This window comes from Canis lupus, chromosome 26, assembly GCF_048164855.1.
Source record: "Canis lupus baileyi chromosome 26, mCanLup2.hap1, whole genome shotgun sequence".
Taxonomy (NCBI): Eukaryota; Metazoa; Chordata; class Mammalia; order Carnivora; family Canidae; genus Canis; species Canis lupus.
Window position 1 is genome coordinate 37,910,149 of NC_132863.1, and position 24,231 is coordinate 37,934,379.

Consider the following 24,231-nt stretch of genomic DNA (forward strand, 5'->3'; position numbering starts at 1 on the left):
TGCTTGGGTGGATTAACTTGTAATAGAGGTGAAATGCCTGTAAAGTATGATACTCCATACCAAAGTTAGCTGTCAAATATCGCTTTCTTAGGATATATTATAACTGATACTTGTTCAAAACATGCTATTTAAGAAAGAAAAAAACCCTGCAAAATTAGAAAGAACTTTATAAAAAAAACTTATTCTTTTTTTATGTTTGGTGCCTAAATAAGTAAATTCTTTTAACAGGGAAATCAGTACCCAGCAATAGTCATATCCTAAATGTTCCAGACTGTAAAGGTTCCGTATACTACAAATAAAAAGGGAATTATTTACCTAACTCTATTTCTATTTAACTGTCATCTAGGTGAAGGGTCATAGAGCTTCAATGAGCACAGGTTGGTTAAATTGTGCAACAAAGAACATAAGCCTCTAAGCATAATCAGACTTATCATTACATATAAATTATCTTCTTTCTAAAAGAGGAAAGGACTGCCTAGCATTTTGTACAAAGTCACAATGGCATCAGCAGACAATGGCCTTGTTTGTATCAGGGTGGAATCTGCAAGAGTAGAAAATTCATGCCTCAGTTAATTTTAATCTATAGAAAGCATGGACTTCAAAAAGCAAAACCGTGAGAGAATCAGACAAGATCTAGTTAGATCGAAAAGCTTGTGCCTGAGGGGAGCCAATATAGACAACTTAAGAAGCAGCATGTGCTCACTTCATCCCCAGACAAGACACATTTCCAACACCTTTTCGTGATTAATGAGATACACGTATGTCATTACAGGCTACATGGTCACCTCAGTTGAGGTTATAAAACAGAACGGAAACACACACCATCTCATGAAAACCTCAAATCTAACAGGCAGGTTTAATTTCATTGATCTGCCTTTTAAAACTAGCCATTAAGAGAGGACTACTGCCTGGGTGGAGAACTAAAGAGGCTTCCTATGCAGATCATTGATTCAAAGAAAGTAAAAAAGAAACTGTTAAGGAGGCAGTTCAATACTAAACAGAAAGTTACATGAAATATTCCCAATACCATCAGCAAGGAAAGGGATGTTAGGGCTGGAAAGCAAAGAGGGAAACAATCACCAAGGCCTATAAAGTTAATTGGAAGTTTAGTTAATGCATATCCAGTAGGAACATTATAATTCTGGGATCCCTGGATCCCGCAGCAGTTTGGTTTTTTTTTGTTTTTTGTTTTTTTGTTTTTGGCGCAGCAGTTTGGCGCCTGCCTTTGGCCCAGGTCGCGATCCTGGAGACCCGGGATGGAATCCCACATCGGGCTCCCGGTGCATGGAGCCTGCTTCTCCCTCTGCCTGTGTCTCTGCCTCTCTCCCTCTCTCTCTGTGACTATCATAAATAAATAAAAATTAAAATAAAAAAAAGGAATATTATAATTCTAAAGAAACTAATGTTCTTAGCAACAACCTTGTCTATAGTTCATAAGTCATTTTTAACGAACTTCATGAAGGATTATAGCAATAATTTAGAGGAGAGCCTCCTACAATACACAGGTTAATGAAACCTCCTCTTCTTCCCCATTTACTTCTAAGTAGTTCCCTGCACCCCACAAACCTTTGAATCAACTTACAAGTTTTAGTTTAATGTGACTGTAGCAATCTATCACAACAAACAAAAGTAAACTATAAGTCCATTTCAAGGGAATGATGAATAGAGTTCATTTTAAAAACTGAGTATTACTGAAACAGACTTTTTTCAAATTGGTCTGAAGTTCTAGTGAACAAAAATCATCCTAGCTATGATGAAGCACTGGTGACACACAAGAAAACTACTGTCCTAAACAAAAAGCACCCGAACATAATTAGAGATGAAGTGTGGTTCAGTGAAAACAGCTGAAGACCTCACTCCAGTTACCTGGCCTCCCAGACAGGCCTCAGTATCTGCAGCTACTAGAACTGATGTCCGCAAAGACGTTTTCAAGTATCAGAAATACAACATAAATCATCTACTTCAACTTTTAGCACCAAGGAAGAGCTCGATGAACAGCAGCTTTTATATTATTAGATAAATTCAATCTGACCGTTCAGATCCCTTTCCTGCATCAAATAACCCTCACCCTGTAATCCTAACCTACCTACCACATGGTTAAGAGCTCAATAAATAGTAGCAAGTATTATTATCCAGCAAATTTACTAATCCTGTCCTCAGCCACATAAACATCTATAAATATAAACTTATAGCTACACACCACTTGTAAAAAACATTTTAAATGGGAACAGAGAACATGCTGACTAAAATCAACCCACTCACTGCACAACCAATTCTAAAACTACATCAAATATAGAGACAATCTAATGAACAATCCTTTTTATTTAGGCAAAGACCTCAGGGCACTTAAATTTTTTTAGACTTTGTAGTCTGGTTTAACAAAAACCTTCCAGAACAATTATGACCTGTGTATCATATTATAATAAAATAGCCTGGTTTGCTCCCATTACTGTTATAAACTCACAAAGTCATCACACTTCTCCCCCAAATTAGATTACAGATTAAACAGAAGCAGATGGGCTACAAATTTAATATTCAGAAGACTAATTTTTAATCGAAAGCAAATACTTTCTTGGATAGATTTTCCTACTTTTTTTGCTTTCAGTAAATATACTTTGAAGGGGCCCCCTGAATATACTCCTTCAACAAATAAACAAACTTGTATAATTCCAGAAAATATAACTAAGTCTGCAGAGAATTTGTTTCTACCTGCTCTTATCTGGTGACATAGATCACTTTTACATCAACCTTATTCCCTACTATGGGAATGTACATATTTAAAAAATTAAGCTCTTTGCAATAATTTGCTCATTTTACCATTTTTTTAATAATAAATAATTTTCTTTGGTAAGGTTTTCTAGTTCAGAGCATTAAATTGTCAGCAAAACAGATATCCAAACCAACCACCTAGCGTTATTTGTTAAGATCAACATAGCTATATATTTGTAATCCTATTATCTCCTTAGTATGTGAGAACAAAGGATTTGGCCAACATTATTCAAGCTTTGTAATACTTGACTAATACATAAGCACACCTTGGTGCAAAAAATTCATTAAACATTTCTTTAAAAAAAGCAAAAAGTTCTGGAGCCTAAGCAAATCTGAAACAAAAATTATCAAAACCCTTGGCTTTTAAAGATCCAGAGACACCTTACAGGGCTGCCTCAATTTAAAATTAAAATTCACTGTGGTGGCTATGTGTGCTCAAGTATTTAGTGTGCTGATGCTGCAATTTATTTTGAAATGTACTAAAAAATAAAATGAATTAATGAATTCAAAGAGACAGACAAATGGAACAGACATGATAAAACAAGTGTGGTAAAATGTCAATGGCAGAAAACAGGTGGTAGATATAGAGGCATACGCTAACATTCTTTAGGCTTTGTTATATATTTAAAATTTTTCATAATAAAACGTCAGGCAAAAATAAGGATAGCAAATAACATGTCTTCTCAGAGTTCAATCTCTAACTCATAAATTACACTTCTTGGAACAGCATAATGCTAAACCTTGATTTTAATGAGGTTTTATTTAAGGAAAAGCTCATGCCGAAAACTATACCAGAAGCATGTTAGCCACAAAGATCTGTCACCAAAAGTTTATAATTTAAAACAACCTGTTATAGGTTTAGCGTGAAGCAAAAGGTCTAGTGTGAAACAAAATCTGCCATAAAATTCTCTAAACATTTCTGAACGCTGCAGAATTCCATTCCAAGAGAAAGAAAGCAACCTCAAAAGTTCTCATTTAAAGGGGAAGAATTGGGCAGCCCGGGTGGCTCAGCGGTTTGGCGCCTGCCTTCAGCCCAGGGCCTAATCCTGGAGACCGGGGATCCAGTCCCACATCAGGCTCCCTGCATGGAGTCTGCTTAAGAAGCACTTCCTCTGCCTGTGTCTCTTGCTTCTCTCTCTGTGTCTCTTGTGCATAAATAATGAAATCTTTAAAAAAATAAAGGGGAAGAATTTACATTTCCCTGAACTGAGCAATTCTGTGTCACAAAGTATGACAGTGAGTAAGATGATCCAGTGTGGAGGCTCATAAAAACAAGGTCCCTGGAATTGACTTATGACATCCAACAAAAAGATGCCTTTTTCATAAAAGTTTCTTTTTTATGCTGGTGAATTTCACTTTCACTCCATCCAGCAAAAGGGCAAGAGAGAGAAAGTTGCCTTGCAAGCTGAGAGCCACTCTGTGCCTCCTATATGAAATATCGTCATTGTCTTACTAAGGGGAGACTGGATGAAGCAGCACAGTATAGGCCAACATTTAAAGATTACACTCAGAATAATGTTAATGGGTTAGACTTCAGAAATGAGGGGGAAAAGTTCTATGAGTCATACTCATTTCTAAACTTAAAATAATCTGTATATAAATGGGTTTTCTGGTTGAATCTTAAAAGAGAGCAATTTAGTCTGAACAAACTGTATTTATGGAAATAATTCCAAATACTTAAAAGTTTTACTTTAAGCCTCCTGGGAAGCACTAAGCATTTTTTTTATTTAAATAAAGTACATTTTGTGCCCTTTCTTAGATACCCGATTAGTTTTTTTTTTTTCCAGAGTTAATTTTAAGAGGTATGCATATCCCTTTCAATCTCCCAGATTGTAGTAACTAAAACATAACACACATTTTCACTACCTCTGAACAAGCTCAAAAATAAACCTACGTAACTGAAATTACAATTACCTAAAAGCAAACTGCAATTGTCTAAAGCTGTGAAGAGTCCATGACCAGAAATTTGAAAATTAAGTAATAATGACAAACATAATATTCCTGTCAACTTCGATTCTAGGAGAAATCTCTTTTCAGACAAGAAAGAAAAACAAGAGCATCTAGCCTATGAAATTCATTCACTTATTAAAAATAATCCTACAACAGAGTTTTGAAATCAAATTACCTTTTGCTTAATTCTTAACCTAAGGTGACACCAGCATATTTACACAACTACTGTAAAGAAACTTTGAAAGTTTCATTATGAATTATTAACTGTAGTTTACCTTTGACAAAAAGTTATTCCCCATTATAAGTGGTTTAACAGGTAGGTCTCCACCAAAACAGGTTTATAGATATCTGTTTTGTTTTTGTTTTTTTTTATTCCTTTTCAATTATAACCACTGATAGCTTAAGATCTGTTGCGTTTGTACACAAAAAAGCAAAGCAATATTTTGGACATGACTTTGAGAGGGATAAGCACTGAACCAAGAGCTAATTTGGCCACTCATTTTTTTTTCTCCTGTATAGTAATCATGTGTGAACAGAGATGAGAAGCCCAATAAACAAAATGAGAACTAAGATTCCACTAAAGTAAATTTTGTGACAGATTAACAGTCTGGAGCAATCTTGTAAAATTATATGATGTTCAGGATTTGTTTCAAAATTACCCAGTTTGGGGGAGGAAGTACTACATGAAACAAGATGACCTTGGCTACAAGTTAATCATTGTCAGAGCTAAGTGACCAATACATGGGGGTTCTCTACAGTTATCCAATTTTTAAATGTTTTCCGTAATAGTTTTTTTTTTTAAAGGTTATCGACTGCAATATTAAAGCATTATTTCCCCAACACTACAATTTTTGACGTAGCAGAAGACATATTTGTCATACAGCTATTTCTCGGTGTTTTTGAAGAGTCATCCAAAGTTTTTTAAACTAGAAATTGACAGTAAGACTCCTGTCAGAAAGTTACAGGAAAACGTCAAAAAACAGGAGAGGCCGCTTTACATGCTGAGAGACAGGTATACATCAAAACGGCTTTAAATTCAGCAAAGAAATTTACTACCTAAAACAGCCCTACAATACAGGAGGTACATTCCGTTGAGCAAACACACACACACACACACACACACACACACACACAACTTTCTTGTAAATGTGAACGTCCACCAGTTGCCCACGAGTTGAGTGGAGTTGCCTTTTTCCCTAAGGAAAGGTGCACACAACCAAGTAGAAGAATGAAAAGAAACTCAGTAGCTTCAAATAAAGTTGCTGTTTAAAAAAAAAAAAAAAAAAGAAATCCCACCTGTCACCAGGAGGACCGGAACTGCTCAACTCCACCATCCAACTGTATTTTTAGTTTTTACCTCAGCAAGCAGCAATGTAATTTATATTTGGTAAGCACACTGATTTCCTGAAAGGCCAAGATCAATCAAAAAAAAAACCGGATTAACTCTCTCTCTCTCCGCCACCCACTCCACAATGAAAGCTACAAGCAGAAGGGGAAGAGTGACCTTAAAAACGTCCCCACAGCCAGGGAACAGAGGCAGAACCGACTGAAGCACACATCCTCGCCGGAACAGAAGAAAACTTCCACATAAGCAACACTGCGACACGGAGGTGGGGCCAGGGCTTTAAAAGCAAAGTCGGCCCCACGGGGACGGACGGAATGAAAAGCAAAGCTGCGGTGAAGAAGAAGAAAAAAAAAAAAAGAAAGAAAGAAAGAAAAAGAAAAAAAGAAAAAAGAAAAAAAAGAAAAGAAAAAAAAAGTTAGAAGTTAGAGACGTAGCGCAAGGAAAGACCAGACTCCTGTACCTCTGCCAGCTTCACCCACCGCCCCCTCCAGAACCTGACACGCGGGGCGAGCGCTCCAGAAAGGCTTCAACTCCAGGCAGGCGGCTGCCAGCAACTTTCCCAGAAATGAAATGACAACAAGAAGCCGGATGATGGCAGGGAGGGGAGGGAAAAAGATCAACAAACAAACAAATAAATAAAACAAAAGCAAACAAACAAAAATGGACAGGTTGCTCATACTGAGGGAGCTGGCGGAAATCTCGTAGCTGGCTCAGCGGAGGAGATGCAAATAACAGCATCTTTACCGACTGCCTCCTTACACGGTGTCCCAATTAAACGTACGCCCCTCTCACATGTTAACAACCCAAAAAACAAAGCCCCGGCGCTGGCGACGTTTCCGCCTCAAAGGCAACCCGGACGGGCGCAGGTAGGTCAACTCCCAGCCCACTTTGCCCCCGTAGGTCCATACCTTAATATCACGCTAATAAATCATGCAGGCGGCTCGCTGGGGCGCGCTGTGGGTCTGGCACTCTGATAAGCGCCTCACACGCCCCGTTTCACGGAACCCTAACAGCCCCAAGAGGCAGCAGCCGCGTTAGCCCCTTTCCCCGACCTACACACACAAAGAGTTGAAGGGACTTGCCGGAGAGAGTGGCGCGGGGACTGGCACCCGAGCGAGGCACCTGGGCCGCGCTCGGAGGCACCGCGCCCCGGACCCGGCGGGGGGCACGGCGCGCTCGGGGTCTCGGGGTCTCGGGGTCCCGGGGACTCGGAGCAGGCCCCCGCCCGCCGCCCCTGGAACAACTTCGGCGTCCCCGCGCGCGAGGAGGAATCGCCAAAGGCGGCGTGGCACCTGTTTCTGGCCCCAGCAAGGGGTGGGGGAGCGGGGGCTGCCGGGCTGCAGGCCGCGGGGCGCCCCGAGGCGGGGGAGCGGGGGGGGGGGGCGCGCGAGGACCCGCCTCCTCCGGGAAGGCCCCGCGGGCGGGACGGAGGCCCGGGCACGAAGGCCGGGCGCGCGGGCCCGCCGAGGCCTAGGCCCCACCCGCCGCCCCCCTCCCCGCGGCCGCGGCGCCCGCGCGGGCCCCGCCAGGCCCGGCCCGGCCCGGCCGCCTCACCTGGCTGCTGCCCCGAGCTCGTCCCCCGGCCGGCGGTCCTGGGCGGCGGCGGCGGCGGCGGCTGCGGCGGCTGCGGCGGCGGCGGGGGCGGCGAAGAGGGGAAGGAGGAAGGAAGAAGGGAGAAGAGGAAGGGAACGGCGGAGGGAAGAGGCGGAGTGGCCGCGGAGGAGGCGGGCGCCGCCGGGCCGGGGGTCAGAGGAAGGGGGAGCCGAGCCAGACGCGGCGGCCGCCGGCGCAAACGCTGAAGAGCCGCTCCGGCGCCCGCAGCCCCGCAGGAAGTGACGGGGGAGGGGCCTGCGCCCGCCCCCGGCCCCCGCCCGCCTCCATGCCCGGCCCCACCCCCACCCGCGGCCCGAACCACAAGTCCCGGCGGGCGCTGCGAGGGCGCCTGCTCTCGCAAGGCACTCCGGGAGCCGTGGCGGGATGGGGCCTGGTCGGTCCTGGGTCTCGGCGGCCCGCCCTGGCCCCCGGGGCCAGCTGGGAGTTGTAGTTCTGCTGGGAGTTGAGGGCTCCCCACTGGACGCGCAACGAGGCTGGGCCGGCCTTCTTAACTCCGCCCGCCCCCCCCGCCCCCATCGTCCTTCGCGTTTTCTACGCTGTCCTTCCTTTTCTCCCGCCTCCGGTCCTTCTTTCCCTCCTTCCCTTAGTTCCTCCTAACGTAAATGTTTATCGAACCCCCTGTTGTGTGCAAGATATTGCTCCAAGAGTTGAGAATATAGAAATGAACAGACAAAAAGCCCTGCCCTCATGGAGCTTACGTTCTAGTGACGGTGAAGCTCGTAATAAATAAAATCGGTCATTGTTATAGTCAGTGAAAGGGCGAGAAGCGCCAGATTGCTATTTCTTTGACCCAGCTCTGGATAAACTAAGTGGTTTTCAGCAGCACGCCTAGACAGGGGTGGGGCGTGGGGGGTTAATGGTGGAAAATTTGGGACCTCTAGAATCACGCTCAGGAAAGAATAATGCGCGCATTGTGAGAGGTGCAGCAAACAGAGAGGAAGAGCTGCTGATGGGTCTTCTTTCCTGCTCAATCTGGAACAGCTTCCCCACTATTTATTTATTTATTTATTATTTTATTTTATTTTATTTTATTTTATTTTATTTATTTTATTTTATTTTATTTTATTTTATTTTATTTTATTTTATTTTATTTTGCTTCCCCACTATTTAAAAACAGTTTCTGGGATCCCTGGGTGGCGCAGCGGTTTAGCGCCTGCCTTTGGCCCAGGGTGTGATCCTGGAGACCCAGGATCGAATCCCACGTCGGGCTCCCAGTGCATGGAGCCTGCTTCTCCCTCTGCCTCTCTCTCTCACTGTGTGCCTATCATAAATAAATAAAATAAAAAAAAAAAAAACAGTTTCTTTTTTTTTTTTAAGATATTTATTTATTCATGAGAGAGGCAGAGACACAGGCAGAGGGAGAAGCAGGCTCCATGCAGGGAGCCCGATGTGGGACTTGATCCCCGGTCCCCAGGATCAGGCCCCAGGCCCAAAGTGGAGCTAAACCGCTGAGCCATCCGAGGCTGCCCCAAAACTGTTTATTTTCTGTCTCTGCCTATTTTACTCAGTATCTTTCTATCGAACCATTGCTCAATCTTTATTGCCAAGGCAATACAGTTTAATCTGCTTAAGTTCATGATAGGAGGTCCTGTGGCTGAAGGGGCCTCTCCAAACATGGCTCTGGGGTCTTGCCCCCATCTCAGAGGACACTTTTCTCTGGACCAGGCCTCCTAACTCTGCTTCTTGTAAAATGATTGAATGTCAGGACACCAAAAACTGTTCAAGGACTTTCACTGTCCAGTTACCACCTAAGTGGTAAGCAACATTCAGATAATTCTCTAGCCTTCTGCTAAAGGAGAATTGTTTTCTCTTTCTAACTCCTAAGCAGTCTGGACCCCATAGGTCAGTTGGGTAAAGGTGCAGACACAAAGGGGTTTTTTTAAACTCAAAGCTGAGGTCCCTTCACAATCTCTTCAAAGGTGTAAAGGTAGAAGAGGGTGTTCTGACCTGTTCTACTATCACCCATGGGGACCCAAGTGATGGATGGATGACTTCCAGTCTCATTTCCCTCCTTCCATATATTGAGGGGGAGATCCCTCTATTTTTCTTCTCCTAATCCCACCTTCAGATTTTATTCCACAACTTGGATCCTGATACAGCTGGGCCTCGGTTCCCCCTGTAGTTAAATAGGAACAATTTCCTATCTTGCCCAGTACGGTGTAAGACTTAGAGCTTGAAGGATCCCTTGGTGGCTCAGTGGTTTAGTGCCTGCCTTTGGCCCAGGGCGTGATCCTGGAATCCGTGGATCTAGTCCCACGCATGCCCTCCCTCCCCCCGCATGAATCCTGCTTCTCCCTCTGTGTCTCTGCCTCTCTCTCTGTGTCTCTCATGAGTAAATAAATAAAAATCTTTAAAAAAAAATACTTAGAGTTTGATATCCTGTCTCATCTTACTCATCTGAAGAGTGATAGGACTCTCTTTAGAGTTGTGAAGTTTTAAGTGTGCTGCTCTGAGCAGCCTAGGCTACAGTCTGCTCTTGCTAGGATTGATCATGTGTCGTTCTCATGTGTCATTCAGGGGTCACATGTTCTTAGGGTACTGCCTCCGCCTTCCTCCCCTCAACCCCTAACAATCACTGATCTTTTCAACAACTCCATAGTTTTGCCTTTTCCAGAAATGTCATATAGAGTCATGCAGTCTTTTCAGATTCACTTCTTTTACTTAATAATATATGAAGTTTCCTCCATGTTTTTTCATGGCTTGATATCTCTTTTTCCATTTTTTGTAATAGATACATAGATAGATAGTACCAAGTATAATTTTTAGGTAAAAGTCAACTTCTCACAGGGTTTTTATATGATTTGCATGTTCCCATTCCTTATTACAAATACATATAATTTATCCTCTAGGAAGGAACACACAGAATTCAGTGTAATTTACTTAATGGTCACAGTTTCTTATTTCCATCTTCATTTCTAAGAAAAAAATCCCTTATTATTTGGCAAGAGTCAAGAAGTCTACAGCCCTTAGAAGAGAATTTGACTCACAATACAAAAAGAGAAAGCAAATCTAAGTGGCCCATTCTAAACCCAGCCAACCCCACAGCAAACCTATGCTTCACTTAAATATAATTCCTTGTTTACACAAAGTGAATTCAGAGTCTTTCTCAAAAAACAAGGAGTACTGAGAACCGCTAGGGACCACCTGAACCTGAAGGGATCATATGTATTGTCTGACTGATTTCCAGACCTGTGCTTGATGTCTGCTGACCTGATGGAAAAACAAAAACAACTCTTCCCCCTCTAAAGCCCCCAAGGAGTATTAAATCTTCAGCTTGTTGTTTTTCTTCCTTTTTCTTTCATCCGTGTTTTTAGTTTTAATTAGTTGGTACCATTCTAACACCTTACATAATAATCTGGGTTTGAGGGGCACCTGGGTGGCTCAGTTGGTTAAGCATCTGCCTTCAGCTCAAGTCATGATCTCAGGGTCCTGGGATGGAGCCCACATTGAGTTCCCTGCTCAGCGGAGCAGGGGAGTCTGCTTCTCCCTCTCCCTCTGCTCCTCCCCCCTGCTTGTGTTGTCTCTCTCAAATAAATAAATAAAATATTCAAAAAAATTATGGTAATAATAATAGGTTTGGTATAATCTCTAAAAATGAGGCAGATTTGGCTGCACAGAGCACACAGAGTGGCAGCCTGCGTGGCCTATAGATGGGCACATTCTTTTCATCTCACTGCAGTCCCCACCCTGCCCATGTCTCTCTTTTATGTTATTTTCCCTTCCTGTTGGCATTTAAGTTTGCCATGCCTGGACTACTGTGTAACTGCATGGACTGAATGCTTTTATGTGGAGCTGAAGACTTGTCAAAGAATCTCCAAATGCAACCGTGATAAGTATAGGAAGGAAAGGTACATGGCATGAGGGCATTATAAACCCAGGAAAGGTACATGGCATGAGGGCATTATGAACCCAGGTTTCAAGGTTTAGGGACGGTGCATGAGGAAGCATTGTAGCTTCAGCAAAGATCTGAAGGATATGTACAGGCTAACTAGGCAAAAGGGGTACAGGAAGGATTCCAAGTAGGAGGAAAAGATGTACAAAACCATGCTGCCCAGATGCTTGTAACTATTGCTACAAAACAAATCACTTCCAAATTTAGTGGCTTAAAAGAACACTGATCAGTTCATCATCTCTCATAGATCTATGGGTCAGGAATTTGGAAAAGAGTTTGGCTAGGCTCTCCTAACTTGGGTTTCTAATGTAAAGCTGGACTACTGAATGATAGAGCACCTGGGGGCTGGCTGGGCCTCTCCCTCTTCTTGGGGCCTCAGAGACTGTCCATGTGGTCTCTGTATGGGCTACTTTGGGCTTCCTCACAGCATGGCTGCCTCAGGGCTGTCAGATTATTTACACCATGGCTGAAGGCTACAAGGATGAGTGTCCCAGAGAGCAAGGTAGAGCTGCATTTACTTTATAGCCTCAGACATCATACAGAGTCATGTCCACTGTAGTTTCTTGGCTGTAAATGAGACGTAAGCCTGTCCAGATCCAAAGAGAGGGGAATTAGACCCTACCTCCTGAGGAGCAAGTGTAAATGGCAGGTCTGGAGCTCAGAGGGGAGTCAGAGAGATGTAATGTGTGAGTGAGTAGCATTTGAGAGGTACTTGAAGCCTCAGGTGTGGATGTTAGTGGATGTTAACACCTGACAAATTACCTCTGCTCCATCCTCATAGCTCCTTAGCAGAACTTTGCACCCTTATAATTATTCAATTATCTGCTGACTTTCCTCTGTTTAGCTAGGACTAGGTGATCAACTTCCATGAGGGCAGGGGCTCAGGCTGTCTTGATCATCATAGTGTCCTTAACCCCTAAGACAGTGCCTGGTACACATACATTTCCATCAGCTACTGAAGAACCACAGCCTGTCATATCTGCTGGAGTCCTTAAAAATACAAGGAACACCTGTAGGGTTGATTAGTGTATGTCAAAATCACCCATAGTATATGTTGCAAGGGCAAACCCAGTTGAGATCTACTTGCTAGTCTAGATGAGTAATTCTCATGATTATTTGAAGTAGACTGCTCCCCTGGGGCTACTTCAGTATCATAGAGGGACAGCATTATATCTTAGAAAATGGAATGACATTATTACATCTTGACATCATGATACATCTTGACATCATTTTTTGACATCATTTTTTGTTGAAAAAAGACGTCATTTACAAATCAATAAAAAAGAAAATTCCTAGGAATAAATTTTACAATAATGATACACAATCTATATGAAAGGAAGATTTAAATTCTACAGGATACAGAAAAAGACTTGAATAAATAGAAATATAAGCTATGTTCTTGACTAGCAAGACTCTGCATCATTAAGATAGCAGACATTTATTTAGATCCTAATTAAAAAAAAAGACTTTGTTTTGGAGCTAGATTTTTCTTATGGAAAAATTAACAAGAAAGCATTTCTGAAAATGCCTGACCAAGTATTAAACATACTATCATGTCTTACTAGTTAAAACTGTTACAGGGGTGCCTGGTTGGCTCACTCAGTAGATCATGCGACCATTAATCTAGGTAGGGGTCATGAGTGTAAGTCTGACATTGAGCACAGAGTTTAAACAAACAAACAAACAATAACAATAACAAACAACTGTTAGGTACTAATGCCTAATTATTTCCACAAATTAGCAGAAGTGATTCCCAAATAGACCCAAACACAGGTAGGCATTCAGTATTAAACAAATCTGGTATTTCAAACTGATGAAGATAAGACAGATTTCATGCAATAAATGATTTGGGACAACTACAAAGCATCTGTGGAGAAAAAAGAGCTAAATACACACTTTATATCTTACACCTGGAAAAATGCCAAATGGATCCAGGATTTAAATGGAAAGAGGGAAACCATAAAAGTACCAAAAGAATTTCTGGGAGAAATGGAGAAGGCCTTTTGACTATAATTCAAAATTCAGAAGACTTAAAGAAAAAGATTGATACATTTGACTTCATGAAAATAAAATATAATCATGGAAAGCAAAAAAAAAAAAAAAAGACAAACTGAAAAAAAATTGCATCTCAAGCACACAAAGGCAAATTTTATTTTATTTTTTAAAAGTTTATTTATGTAATCTTTGCACTCAACATGGGGCTCAGACTCATGACTCTCAGATCAAGAGTCACGGGCTGGGATCCCTGGGTGGCACAGCGGTTTGGCGCCTGCCTTTGGCCCAGGGCGCGATCCCGGAGACCCGGGATCGAATCCCACATCGGGTTCCCGGTGCATGGAGCCTGCTTCTCCCTCTGCCTGGGTCTCTGCCTCTCTCTCTGTCTCTGTGTGTGACTATCATAAATAAATAAAAATTTAAAAAAAAATTAAAAAAAAAAAAAAAAGAGTCACGGGCTTCCTGACAGCCAGCCAAGCACCCCAGAAAGGCAAATTTTATAACATGTAAAGAATTATAACATGTCCTATGAATTACAAAAAAAGATTAAAAATAAAAAAAAGATTAAAAATCAATTGAAAAATGGATAAAAATCAACAGACAGTTTACAGGAAAGGAAAAAGTAGTGATTCTTACAAATAATACCATGAGAGGTGCCTGGGTGGTGGCTCAGTCAGTTAAGTGCCAACTCTTGATTTTGGCTCATGTCACTGTTGTGAGATCAAGCCCTTCATTGGCTCTTCGTTAGGCATGAAGCCTGCTTAAGATTCTCTCTTTCCCTCTCCCTCTGTCCCCCTGCCAACTCTCTCCCTCTCTTAAAGAAAGAAAGAAGGAAAAAGAAGCAAGGAAAGAAGGAAGGAAGCCGGAAGGAAGGAAGGAAACCATAAATTCAAGGATATTAAAGTTTATAACAGCAAAAGTTTGGAAATAACATCAATGTCTACCTACCTAAGACTGGCTAAATAAAGTATAAGAAAATCTTACAATGGAATATTAATCATCAGGTTAAAAAAAAAAGAATGAGGAGAGACATTGCAAAGAGGATGAGAAACAAGCTACAGACTTGGATAAAACATTTGCAAATCACATATCTAATAACAGATTTGTATCCAGAATACATAAAGAATTCTGAAGACTCAACAGTAAGAAAATAAAAACCCAAGGGAAAAATGGGCAAAAGAACCGAATAGTCACTTCACCAAAGAAATTATAGGGATGTGGGGATGTCTGGGTGGCTCAGCAGTTGAGTGTCTGCCTTTGGCTCAGGGCGTGATCCTGGGGTTCCAGGATCTAGTCACACATCTGGCTCCCTGCATGGAGCCTGCTTCTCCCTCTGCCTATGTCTCTGCCTCTCTCTCTCTCTCTGTGTCTCTCATGAATAAATAAATAAATAAATAAATAAATAAATAAATAAATAAATCTATCTTTAAAAAAAGAAATTATAGGGATATGTGGGTGTCAAATAAACATGAAAAAAATGTCATTAGGGAAATGCAAATAAAACAAAGAGATACCATTACATACCTATCAGAATAGCTAAAATAAAAATAAAAAAAGTAAACCAAAAACACCAAATAGAAGAATGAAGAGCAACAGGAATGCTATTCATTGCTGATAGGAGTGCAAAACAGTACAGCCACTTGGGAAGGTACTTGGTAAATTCTTATAAAGTTAAATATGCACTTGCCATACAACCCAGCAACTTATGTTCACATAAAGACCTTACACTAAATGTTTATAGTAGCTTTCTTCCTAACAGCCAAGCCTGGGAACAAACAATATGCCTTTCAGCAGGTTAACAGATAAGCAAACAGTGGTCTATCCACGCAACGGGACCTTATCCAGCAACAGGAAGAATAGATGTATTCATGAAACAACATAGATGAATCTTTTTTTTTATTTTTTTAAAATTTATTTATGATAGTCACAGAGAGAGAGAGAGAGGCAGAGACATAGGCAGAGGGAGAAGCAGGCTCCATGCACCGGGAGCCCGACGTGGGATTCGATCCGGGGTCTCCAGGATCACGCCCTGGGCCAAAGGCAGGCGCCAAACCGCTGCGCCACCCAGGGATCCCAACATAGATGAATCTTAATTGAATCAATATGAATGAAAAAAAATGAAACCCCAAAGGCTCCCATTTTTTTTCCCAGATTTTATATATTTATTCATGAGAGACACAGAGTGTCAGAGATATAGACAGAGGGAGAAGCAGTCTCCCTGTAAGGAGCCTGATGTAGAACTCGATCCCAGAACCCTGGGATCAAGACCTCAGCTGAAGGCATATGCTCAACCACTGAGCCACCCAGGCATCCCTGTTTGCTTGCATTTATACGACATTCTGAAGAGGGCAAAATTATAGGGACAGAAAACAAATCAGTGGTTGTCAGAGATTGGGGGTGGGGGAGGTAGTCAATTAAAATCCTACACCTAGGGATCCCTGGGTGGTGCAGCGGTTTGGCGCCTGCCTTTGGCCCAGGGTGCGATCCTGGAGACCCGGGATCAAATCCCACGTCGGGCTCCCGGTGTATGGAGCCTGCTTCTCCCTCTGCCCGTGTCTCTGCCCCTCTGTGTGTGTGTGTGTGTGTGTGTGTGTGTGTGTGACTGTCATAAAAAAAATAAAATAAAGAAACACATGCACTTCAATATTTAAATAAATAAATAAATAAATAAATAAATAAATAAATAAATAATAAAATCCTACACCTAGTGTTTAGGTATTTAGGTGATTGAACTGTTCTTTATGGTACCAATGTGGTGGATACATGATTGCATTTAAAAAAATGCTTACAGAGTAAATTTTACTGTACACAAATGTTTAAAAATTAGTAAAGATGTGCAAGGTTCCCAAGACGTAGTTAAAGACTGTGACAAATGAACCTCACTGGTGGGGTTGGGAAAAAAAGGAGCTGACCCTAATTAACTTTGGAAAACTGCTCTAACTGGAAACTATAAAGCTAAAGGCAAAAAGAACTTCACATAAACACTGTCCTTTAGTTCGTAATTTGTTTCTCAAAAGATGAGAAATATAAAATACCATGAGCTGAATGAAAACGAAATTATACCAAAAACTTGGGGATGCAGTCAAGGCAATCTTCAGAGGGAAATTTGTAGTATTAAAATGTTTGTATTGAAAAAAAAACTAAAACAAAAACAAAAACAAATGTTTGTATTGGAAAAATAAAAATGGTCTCAAATCAGTAGTAATCTAAGTCTCTTCTGTAAACTAGAAAAAGATCAAATTAAATCCAAAACACACAGAATTATAAAAATAATAAAGAAATGAACAGATATCAATCAACTGGAAAGCAGTAACAATAAAGAAAATCCATGAAAACAGAAGTTCATTCTTCTGAAGGAAAAAGAAAATCAACAAAATTAATAAAGCTCTAGCCAGACTCATTAAGAAAAAAGAGCCGGAAAATTTGTGGCAGGTACAGAATAAACATGTGTGTTTGTTAATGAACAGACCACCTCTGGATTCCAGGGGTCTGAAATGAAGCATAAAAATGTGATAACAGTATTTGCCTTTGAAGAGAAGGATTTAGTAGCTGGGGATGAGATGAAGAAAATACTTTTTACTGAAATACCTTTCAGTTTTCTTTTGAATGTGCACATATAATCACCTATTCAAAAATAGAGGGCACCTTCCTGGCTGGCTTAGTCAGTAGGGCATGTGACTCTTGATCTCAAAGTGGTAAATTCAAGCCCCATGTTAGGTGTAGAGATTGAAAGGCTTTTTTTTGAAAAAACAAAATCTTTTAAAAAGAACGTAACAAAAATAAAGTGCTTTATATTAAAAAAAAAAACTTCATTTGAAAGCTGGCAGTTTTTATTTATTTCTTTGTAAAGTTTAAATTTATTTAAATAATCTCCACACCCAATGTGGAACTCAAACTCACAACCTCAAAATCAAGAGTCACATGCTCTTCCAACTGAGCCAGCTAGGTATCCTGAGGGCTGCTGGTTTTTAAAAGCATGTTCATTCATTCAATATGTGATATGCATTATTTCCACAAATTTTTATACTTACACTGCAAATGAAGTTCCTCAAACAATATCACTTTGTGTATTTCAAATTTTTATATAGGGGTGCCTGAGTGGCTAAGTCAGTCTGCCTTTGGCTCAAGTCATGATCCCAGAGTCCTGGGATCGAGTACTGCATTGGGTTCTCTGTTCAGCAGGGAGTCTGCTTCTCCCTCTCCCTGTCATTCCCTCTGCTTGTGTGCTCTCTCTTTCTCTCTCTCTCTCTCTCTCTAATAAATAAAATCTAAAAAAGGAAAATTTTACATATTATTTGAATTCTTCTGTGACTTGCTTTTTGTCCTTCAACGTTACACTTTTGGGTAGTTCAGCTATATCTATTTTGGCTCTAGTTCGTTCATTTTCACTTCTGTATACCATCACATGGTTATCAGTTTGTATTTACCCAGTCTTCTGTTGCTGGACTTTTAGGTTACTGCTATATCTTGCTGTTGTAAATACTGCTACTATCAGCATTCTTGCATATCTCCTCATGCAATTTATAGATTTTACATTTCCTATATTTGTAATGGTTGCTCAAAATATGCAGTGAGTACCCTTGTTTAAAAAAAAAAAATTTACTTATTTATTCGAGAGAGAGAGAGAGAGAGAGAGAGGCAGAGACACAGGAGGAGGGAGAAGCAGGCTCCATGCTGGGAGCCCGATGTGGGACTCGATCCCGGAACCCCAGGATCACGCCCTGGGCCGTAGGCAGGCGCTAAACTGCTGAGCCACCCAGGGATTCCCTGCCGAGTACCCTTTTCTAAGAGCTACTTTACCTATTAATTTTTTATGTATCTATGAACTATAGATATTTATAATAACTTTATTCTAATGCTCACAGACCTCAGGAAAATGGGGAATTAGAATCATTCAATTTATTTATTCAATAGATACTTAGATATCTGCTGAACATTAATTATATGTCACACACTGAGAATACTGAGATGAACAAGACAGACAGGCCCCTGCCCTCATGGAGGTTACATAAAGAACATATCTCTGCTTTTCTCTACTGATCTTTTTCTCTCACCCCCTGTCCTAAAAAGTCTTGATAGGATATTGTACAGCGATGCTATGGGCTCCATGGTGAAGTGAAAAGTAGTGATCATGAGTTAGTTCTAGGTCAACAAAGTAGCTCTTACTGGCTTAGGTAACCTGGTTATCTCTCATATATAATACCAGGTAAGGCAGTGGGGAAAACAAATTCCCCATGATATAAGCTTAAATCGATCCTATAGGAAAATCCATTGGTTATCTCAAGATTATTTGGAAATAGGAGGGTATACTTTCATATCATATTGGAGGCAGAAGGCTACAGGGAATCATTTTCCCTGGAATGTTAGCTTTTTGGCTATACAAAATAGCTTTTAGCTTCATGCAAATTACTTCTCATTAAGGGCAAAAGTATTCTTGTAGTCAAGTTATCATCTACTTTCTAGATAATTTCTATGTTTTATTACATAGTTTAAAAAATTAAGTTTCTTGGGATGCCTGGGTGACATAGTCAGTTAAGCATCAGACTCTTGGTTTTGTCTTAAGTCATGACCTCAGGATGGTGGGATCCAGCCCCACATCAAGCTCCATGCTCTGCAGGGAGTGTCCTTGAGATTCTTCTCCCCTCTTCCTCTTCCTTTGCCTTCTTGCATGTGCTCTCTCATAAATAAATAACTTTCTTAAAAATTAAGTTTTTAAGAAACTTAATATGCACCCATAGTTTAAAAAGACAATTTTAAGAAGCTTGTCATGGAAAACATTACCCCAATTCACTCACTTTCAACTCTTCAGGTATCTTTCTTTATATTCCTTCTTTAAAATAGTTTATTTATTATTTTTTAGTAATCTCTATGCCCAACATGAGGCTTGAACTCACAACCCCGAGATCAAGAGTCTCATGTTCTTCTGATTGAGCCAGCAAGGCACCCTTCTTCCTTCATATTTCTTTATTTTTTAAAAATATTTTATTTATTCATTCACGACAAACAGAGAGGCAGAGACACAGGTAGAGGGAGAAGCAGGCTCTAGGCAGGGAGCCCGACGTGGGACTCGATCCCGGGACTCCAGAATCACGCCCTGGGCCGAAAGCAGGTGCTAAACCGCTGGAGCCACCTAGGGATCCTTCCTTCATATTTCTGAAGGGCATGCCTATACTGATATTTCTTGATTCTTCCATTTAGATCTGTTGACTGTTTACCATAGAAAATGAGAATTCATTCTCTTAGTCCTGTTCCCATCCACTCTGACAAAACAATTTCCCCTTGTCAGTTGTTCCAATTATCTTTCTACCATAATTATTGAATCAATCAATATTTAATATTTACATTATTAAGCATATATAAGTAGTATTCACCACTAAGCCATGTATAGTATAATGATTACATTTTATGTATTTTATAACTTTCCCCTCCTGAAGTTATAAGTTGCCTTGGTGTTTCATTTTCTTGTGTAACAGGATATAGATAGGGAACTATTTCAGTCTCAGGTTCAGGTGATGCTTCCCCATTCCAAAGTATGTCTGCCTAGGCGGGACTTGTAAAAGAGGTGACTAAAAACTGGTTATAGCAGCTTTATTCATAATTGCCAAAACCTGGAAGCAACCAAGATATCCTTCTCTAGGTGAATGGATAAATAAGCTGTACTACATCCAGACAATGGAATACTATTCAGCACTAAAAGAAATGAGCTGTCAAGCCATGAAAACACATGGAGGACACTAAAATGCACATTACTAAGTGGAAAAAGCCAATCTGAAAAGGTTATATATGGTGTGACTCAAGCTATATGACATTCTAGAAAAGGCAAAACTATGGGGACAATTAAAGATAAGTGGTCTCAAAAAAAAAAAAAAAAAAGATAAGTGGTCTCCAGGGGTTTAGGTGGAGGGATGAATGAGCATAGCATAGAGGACTTTTAGGGCAATGCAACAACTCTACATGATACTATAATGGTGGATAGATGTCATTATACCTTTGTCCAAACCCACAGAATGTACAACACCAACAGTGAGACCTAATGTAAACTATGGGCTTTGGGTGATAATGATGTGACAATGTAGGTTCATGGACTGTAACAAATGTACCCTCTGGTGGAGGATGTTGATAGTGGAGTAGGCAGTGCATGTGTGGGGGTAGGGAAGATATGAGAATACTCTGTACCTTCCACCCTATTCTAATTTTGGTATGAACTTAAAACTGTCCTAAAAGATAAAGTCTATTAAATTAAAAAAATAAAAATTGGTTTTGCAAGAGTATGAAAGGCCTGTTGGAATTTCTGAATATCAAAAAAAATGTTTGGAAAGCACTGATGAGCCATGAGTACACTTCCACCCATTTGTGGGAATGAAAGAAGGAAGGCACTTCAGTCAGACCTCCTGATGAGCTTGATACATCTCTAGAAGCTCAAGTGACACAGGAGGTAGTGCTTGACTCATACCTGAGAAGTATATGAAATGAACCATGGCTGTCTACCTGCTCTGATAATGGCAGAAAGAAGTGCATGTACTGTTTCAGGGGGCTGGACAGTATCCTGAATATCAGACTGGGCCGTGCTGGGGAACACTAGCTTGAATCTGGTTGAAGATATTTGCCCCAAGGAGTGAGGTGACCTCAGTCAAAAGAGGCTACATGTCTGGGGGCTGAGGGCAGAATTATAAATGGTCATAAAAATCAAGGGGTCTTCTGATTGAGCAAGACCCCACCCATGGGAGCAGATTGGAGCTCAGGGATTGGGGATGGAAGAGTGTCTTGGAAGAATCATACAAGCCAAAAGTACCCTGAGAGAGGAAGAGTCCATTGTGAACCCCTGCCAAAGTCAGAGAGTGCCATACTGCCTCTTCTCTCCTGTCTACACAAATCCCTTCTATCCAGGAGAAACCAGAGACAGTCTCCTGGTGGAAGAGGATGTTGGAAGGCCTCGTGGGGAAGTAAAGAAGCCCTCCCTTTCTTACCTCAGATGGCCAGTCCAAAGCAGGCCTATCTGGTAGAAGGAGAGATTATTTTATTTTATTTTATTTTATTATTTTTTTTTTTTTAATTTTTATTTATTTATGATAGTCACACACAGAGAGAGAGAGAGAGACAGAGACATAGGCAGAAGGAGAAGCAGGCTCCATGCACCGGGAGCCCGATGTGGGATTCGATCCCGGGTCTCCAGGATCGCGCCCTGGGCCAAAGGCAGGCGCCAAACCGCTGCGCCACCCAGGGATCCCGATTATTTTATTTTAAATAAATTTGGAAATTTTGAGTCTTCTTAAAGCAAACCAAGTGAAACTGCCAATATTCAACAATTTGACTCGCAAAAATAGCAATTCCATATGGTTGGGCTTAATGCATAAGAGTGGACTTTTGAATTACTGAGCCGAGGCTATTTGGAAGTTTTAAGTGATCAAGAGAATTTTATTACCTGAGTGACTAAATAGGCCGAGATTTGCCCTAGACTTCATTCAAGGGTATGGGGGGAAGAACAATTTGAATATGCAAAGAATAAACTTTGCATCCAAGAATAAACTTATTTTCTTCCTACACCCCAGAGTTCCCATCTGTTCAACAAATTGGCTACACTTAGTTATCTGTGTATTTATCACCAATTGATCCACAAAATCTCTGACAGAAACTGAAATTTTCTCTCAAGAGATTCAAACATATTGGTAATCAATCCATTTCTTTTCTTTTTTTTTTTTTTTTTCTTGGAGACATTCCCCGACCTTGCAGTTCTCTGTTCTCCTGCTCTTTTTAGGATGGATTCCTCTCCAGGCCTGTTGGGCAGCTGTGGCAGTGGTATTTTCTCTTGCCTCTTTCTTGGGCTGGATCTCCTGTTTATTGGATTCCATGAGTCCCTTTTTCCATGGTTTCCTCCCTCAAGTTCCACTCGCTTTCTGAGAAAGTGGCCTAGGAGAGAAATTTTTGAAACATTTCATATCTGGAAATATCTTTATTCTATCTTCATGCTTCATGGATAATTTGGCTGGGTATAGAATTCTAGGTTAGAAATCATTGTCTTTCAGAACACAGAGGTGTTCTTTTTCTCATACGAGGGGAAATTTTGTTTTTCAGTACTTTATGTTTAAATGGGAAACCAACTTTTTATTATTATTATTCCCTCACTTCCTCTGTTGTCTATCTCTTCTCCTCCTTTTTTTTTTTAAAGTTTATTTATATAAGTAATCTCTACGTCTAATGTGGGGCTCTAACTAATGACCCCAAGATGAAGAATTGAATTCTCTTCCAACTGAGCCAGCCAGGTGCCCCTACCTCCTTCTTCATCTTCTTTTTCTTCTTGATGGTGGTAGAGAAAAATTCTTAATCACTGGGTTTTCAAACTCCACAACTGTTAGAAAGCACAAAACTATTTTCCTAACATAGGCTTCTCTTTATGTAGCAGAAAAGAAATTTGGCACTTATACTTTGTGCTTTATTTGAATTACTCTATATAGTGAGAACATACTTGCATAATCATGTATCACTTTCCTCAGCTAAAGAATTTGCTGCATCTTGATAAATAACTTTTCTATCATTCTTAATACTAAAACTCTTCCACTTAATTTTTTTTATTAAAATTTAGGTGAAATTCACATAAAATCAACCATTTTACAGTAAAAAATTCAGTGGCATTTAGTACTTTCACAATGTTGAGCTACCACCACCTCCATCTCATTCCAAAACATTTTCATCACTCCAAAAGGAAACTTTGTATCCATTAAGCAGTTGCTCCCCATTCCCTCCTCTCTCCCAAAATTCTGGCAATCATTAATTTGTTTTCTGTTTCTAGAATTTACCTATTCTGCATATTTCATTTAAATGGAATCATACAATATGTGATGTTTGATGTTTGACTTCATCCACTTAACATAATGTTTTCAAGTTCACCCACATTCTAGCATGTATTAGTACTTCATTCCTTTTTACAGCCAAATAATATTCCATTGTATGGCTATATCACAATTTCTTTATCCACTTATCTGTTTATGGTTGTTTGGGTTGTTTCCACCTTTGGTTACTGTGAACAGTGCTGCTATGAACATTCACATACAAGTATTTGTTTTCAAATTCTCTCAAAAAACTATTTTTACAGCTCTTTTGGGTATATATTTAGGGGTTAAACTGCTGAGTCACATGGTTACTCTATGTTTACTTCTTTTAGGAAATGCCAAGCTATCTTCTATAGCTGGACCATTTTATATTCCCACTGGTGATATACAAGAGTTCTAATTTCTCCACATCTTTGCCAATGATTGTTTTTTTTTTTTTTTTTAATTATAGCTATCCTAGTGAGTGTAATGTGGTATCTCATGATTTTGATTTGCATTTCCCTAATAACTAATGATATCAAGCATCTTTTCATGTACTTTTTGGTCATTTGTATATCTTCTTTGTAGAATGTCTATTCAAGTCCTTTCCTCACTTTAAAATTGGGTTGTTGGGCAGCCCGGGTGGCTCAGTGATTTAGCGCTGCCTTCAGCCCAGGGTGTGATCCTGGAGACCCGGGATCGAGTCCCACGTTGGGCTCCCTGCATGGAGCCTGCTTCTTCCTCTGCTTGTGTCTCTGCCTCTCTCTCTCTCTCTGTGTCTCTCATGAATTAATGAAATCTTTAAAATAAATAAATAAAAATAATAAAATTGGGTTGTCTTTTAGTTTTGAACAGTAAGA

At 40.5% G+C, this 24,231-nt stretch overlaps 1 protein-coding gene across 1 annotated transcript in view; it reads right to left on the bottom strand.

The window, feature by feature from the left end:
• LOC140617797 (uncharacterized) overlaps window positions 1-24,231 on the bottom strand; it is a 52,605-nt gene that overhangs the window by 2,720 nt on the left and 25,654 nt on the right. The window contains exons 2-4 of the mRNA XM_072799732.1: window positions 7,619-8,164; window positions 6,224-6,391; window positions 6,016-6,123 (exon numbers count right to left, since the gene is read on the bottom strand). Of these exons, the coding sequence (XP_072655833.1) occupies window positions 6,225-6,391; window positions 7,619-8,164 (713 nt within the window). The 3' untranslated portion in view covers window positions 6,016-6,123; window position 6,224. The remainder of the gene's footprint in view (window positions 1-6,015; window positions 6,124-6,223; window positions 6,392-7,618; window positions 8,165-24,231) is intronic.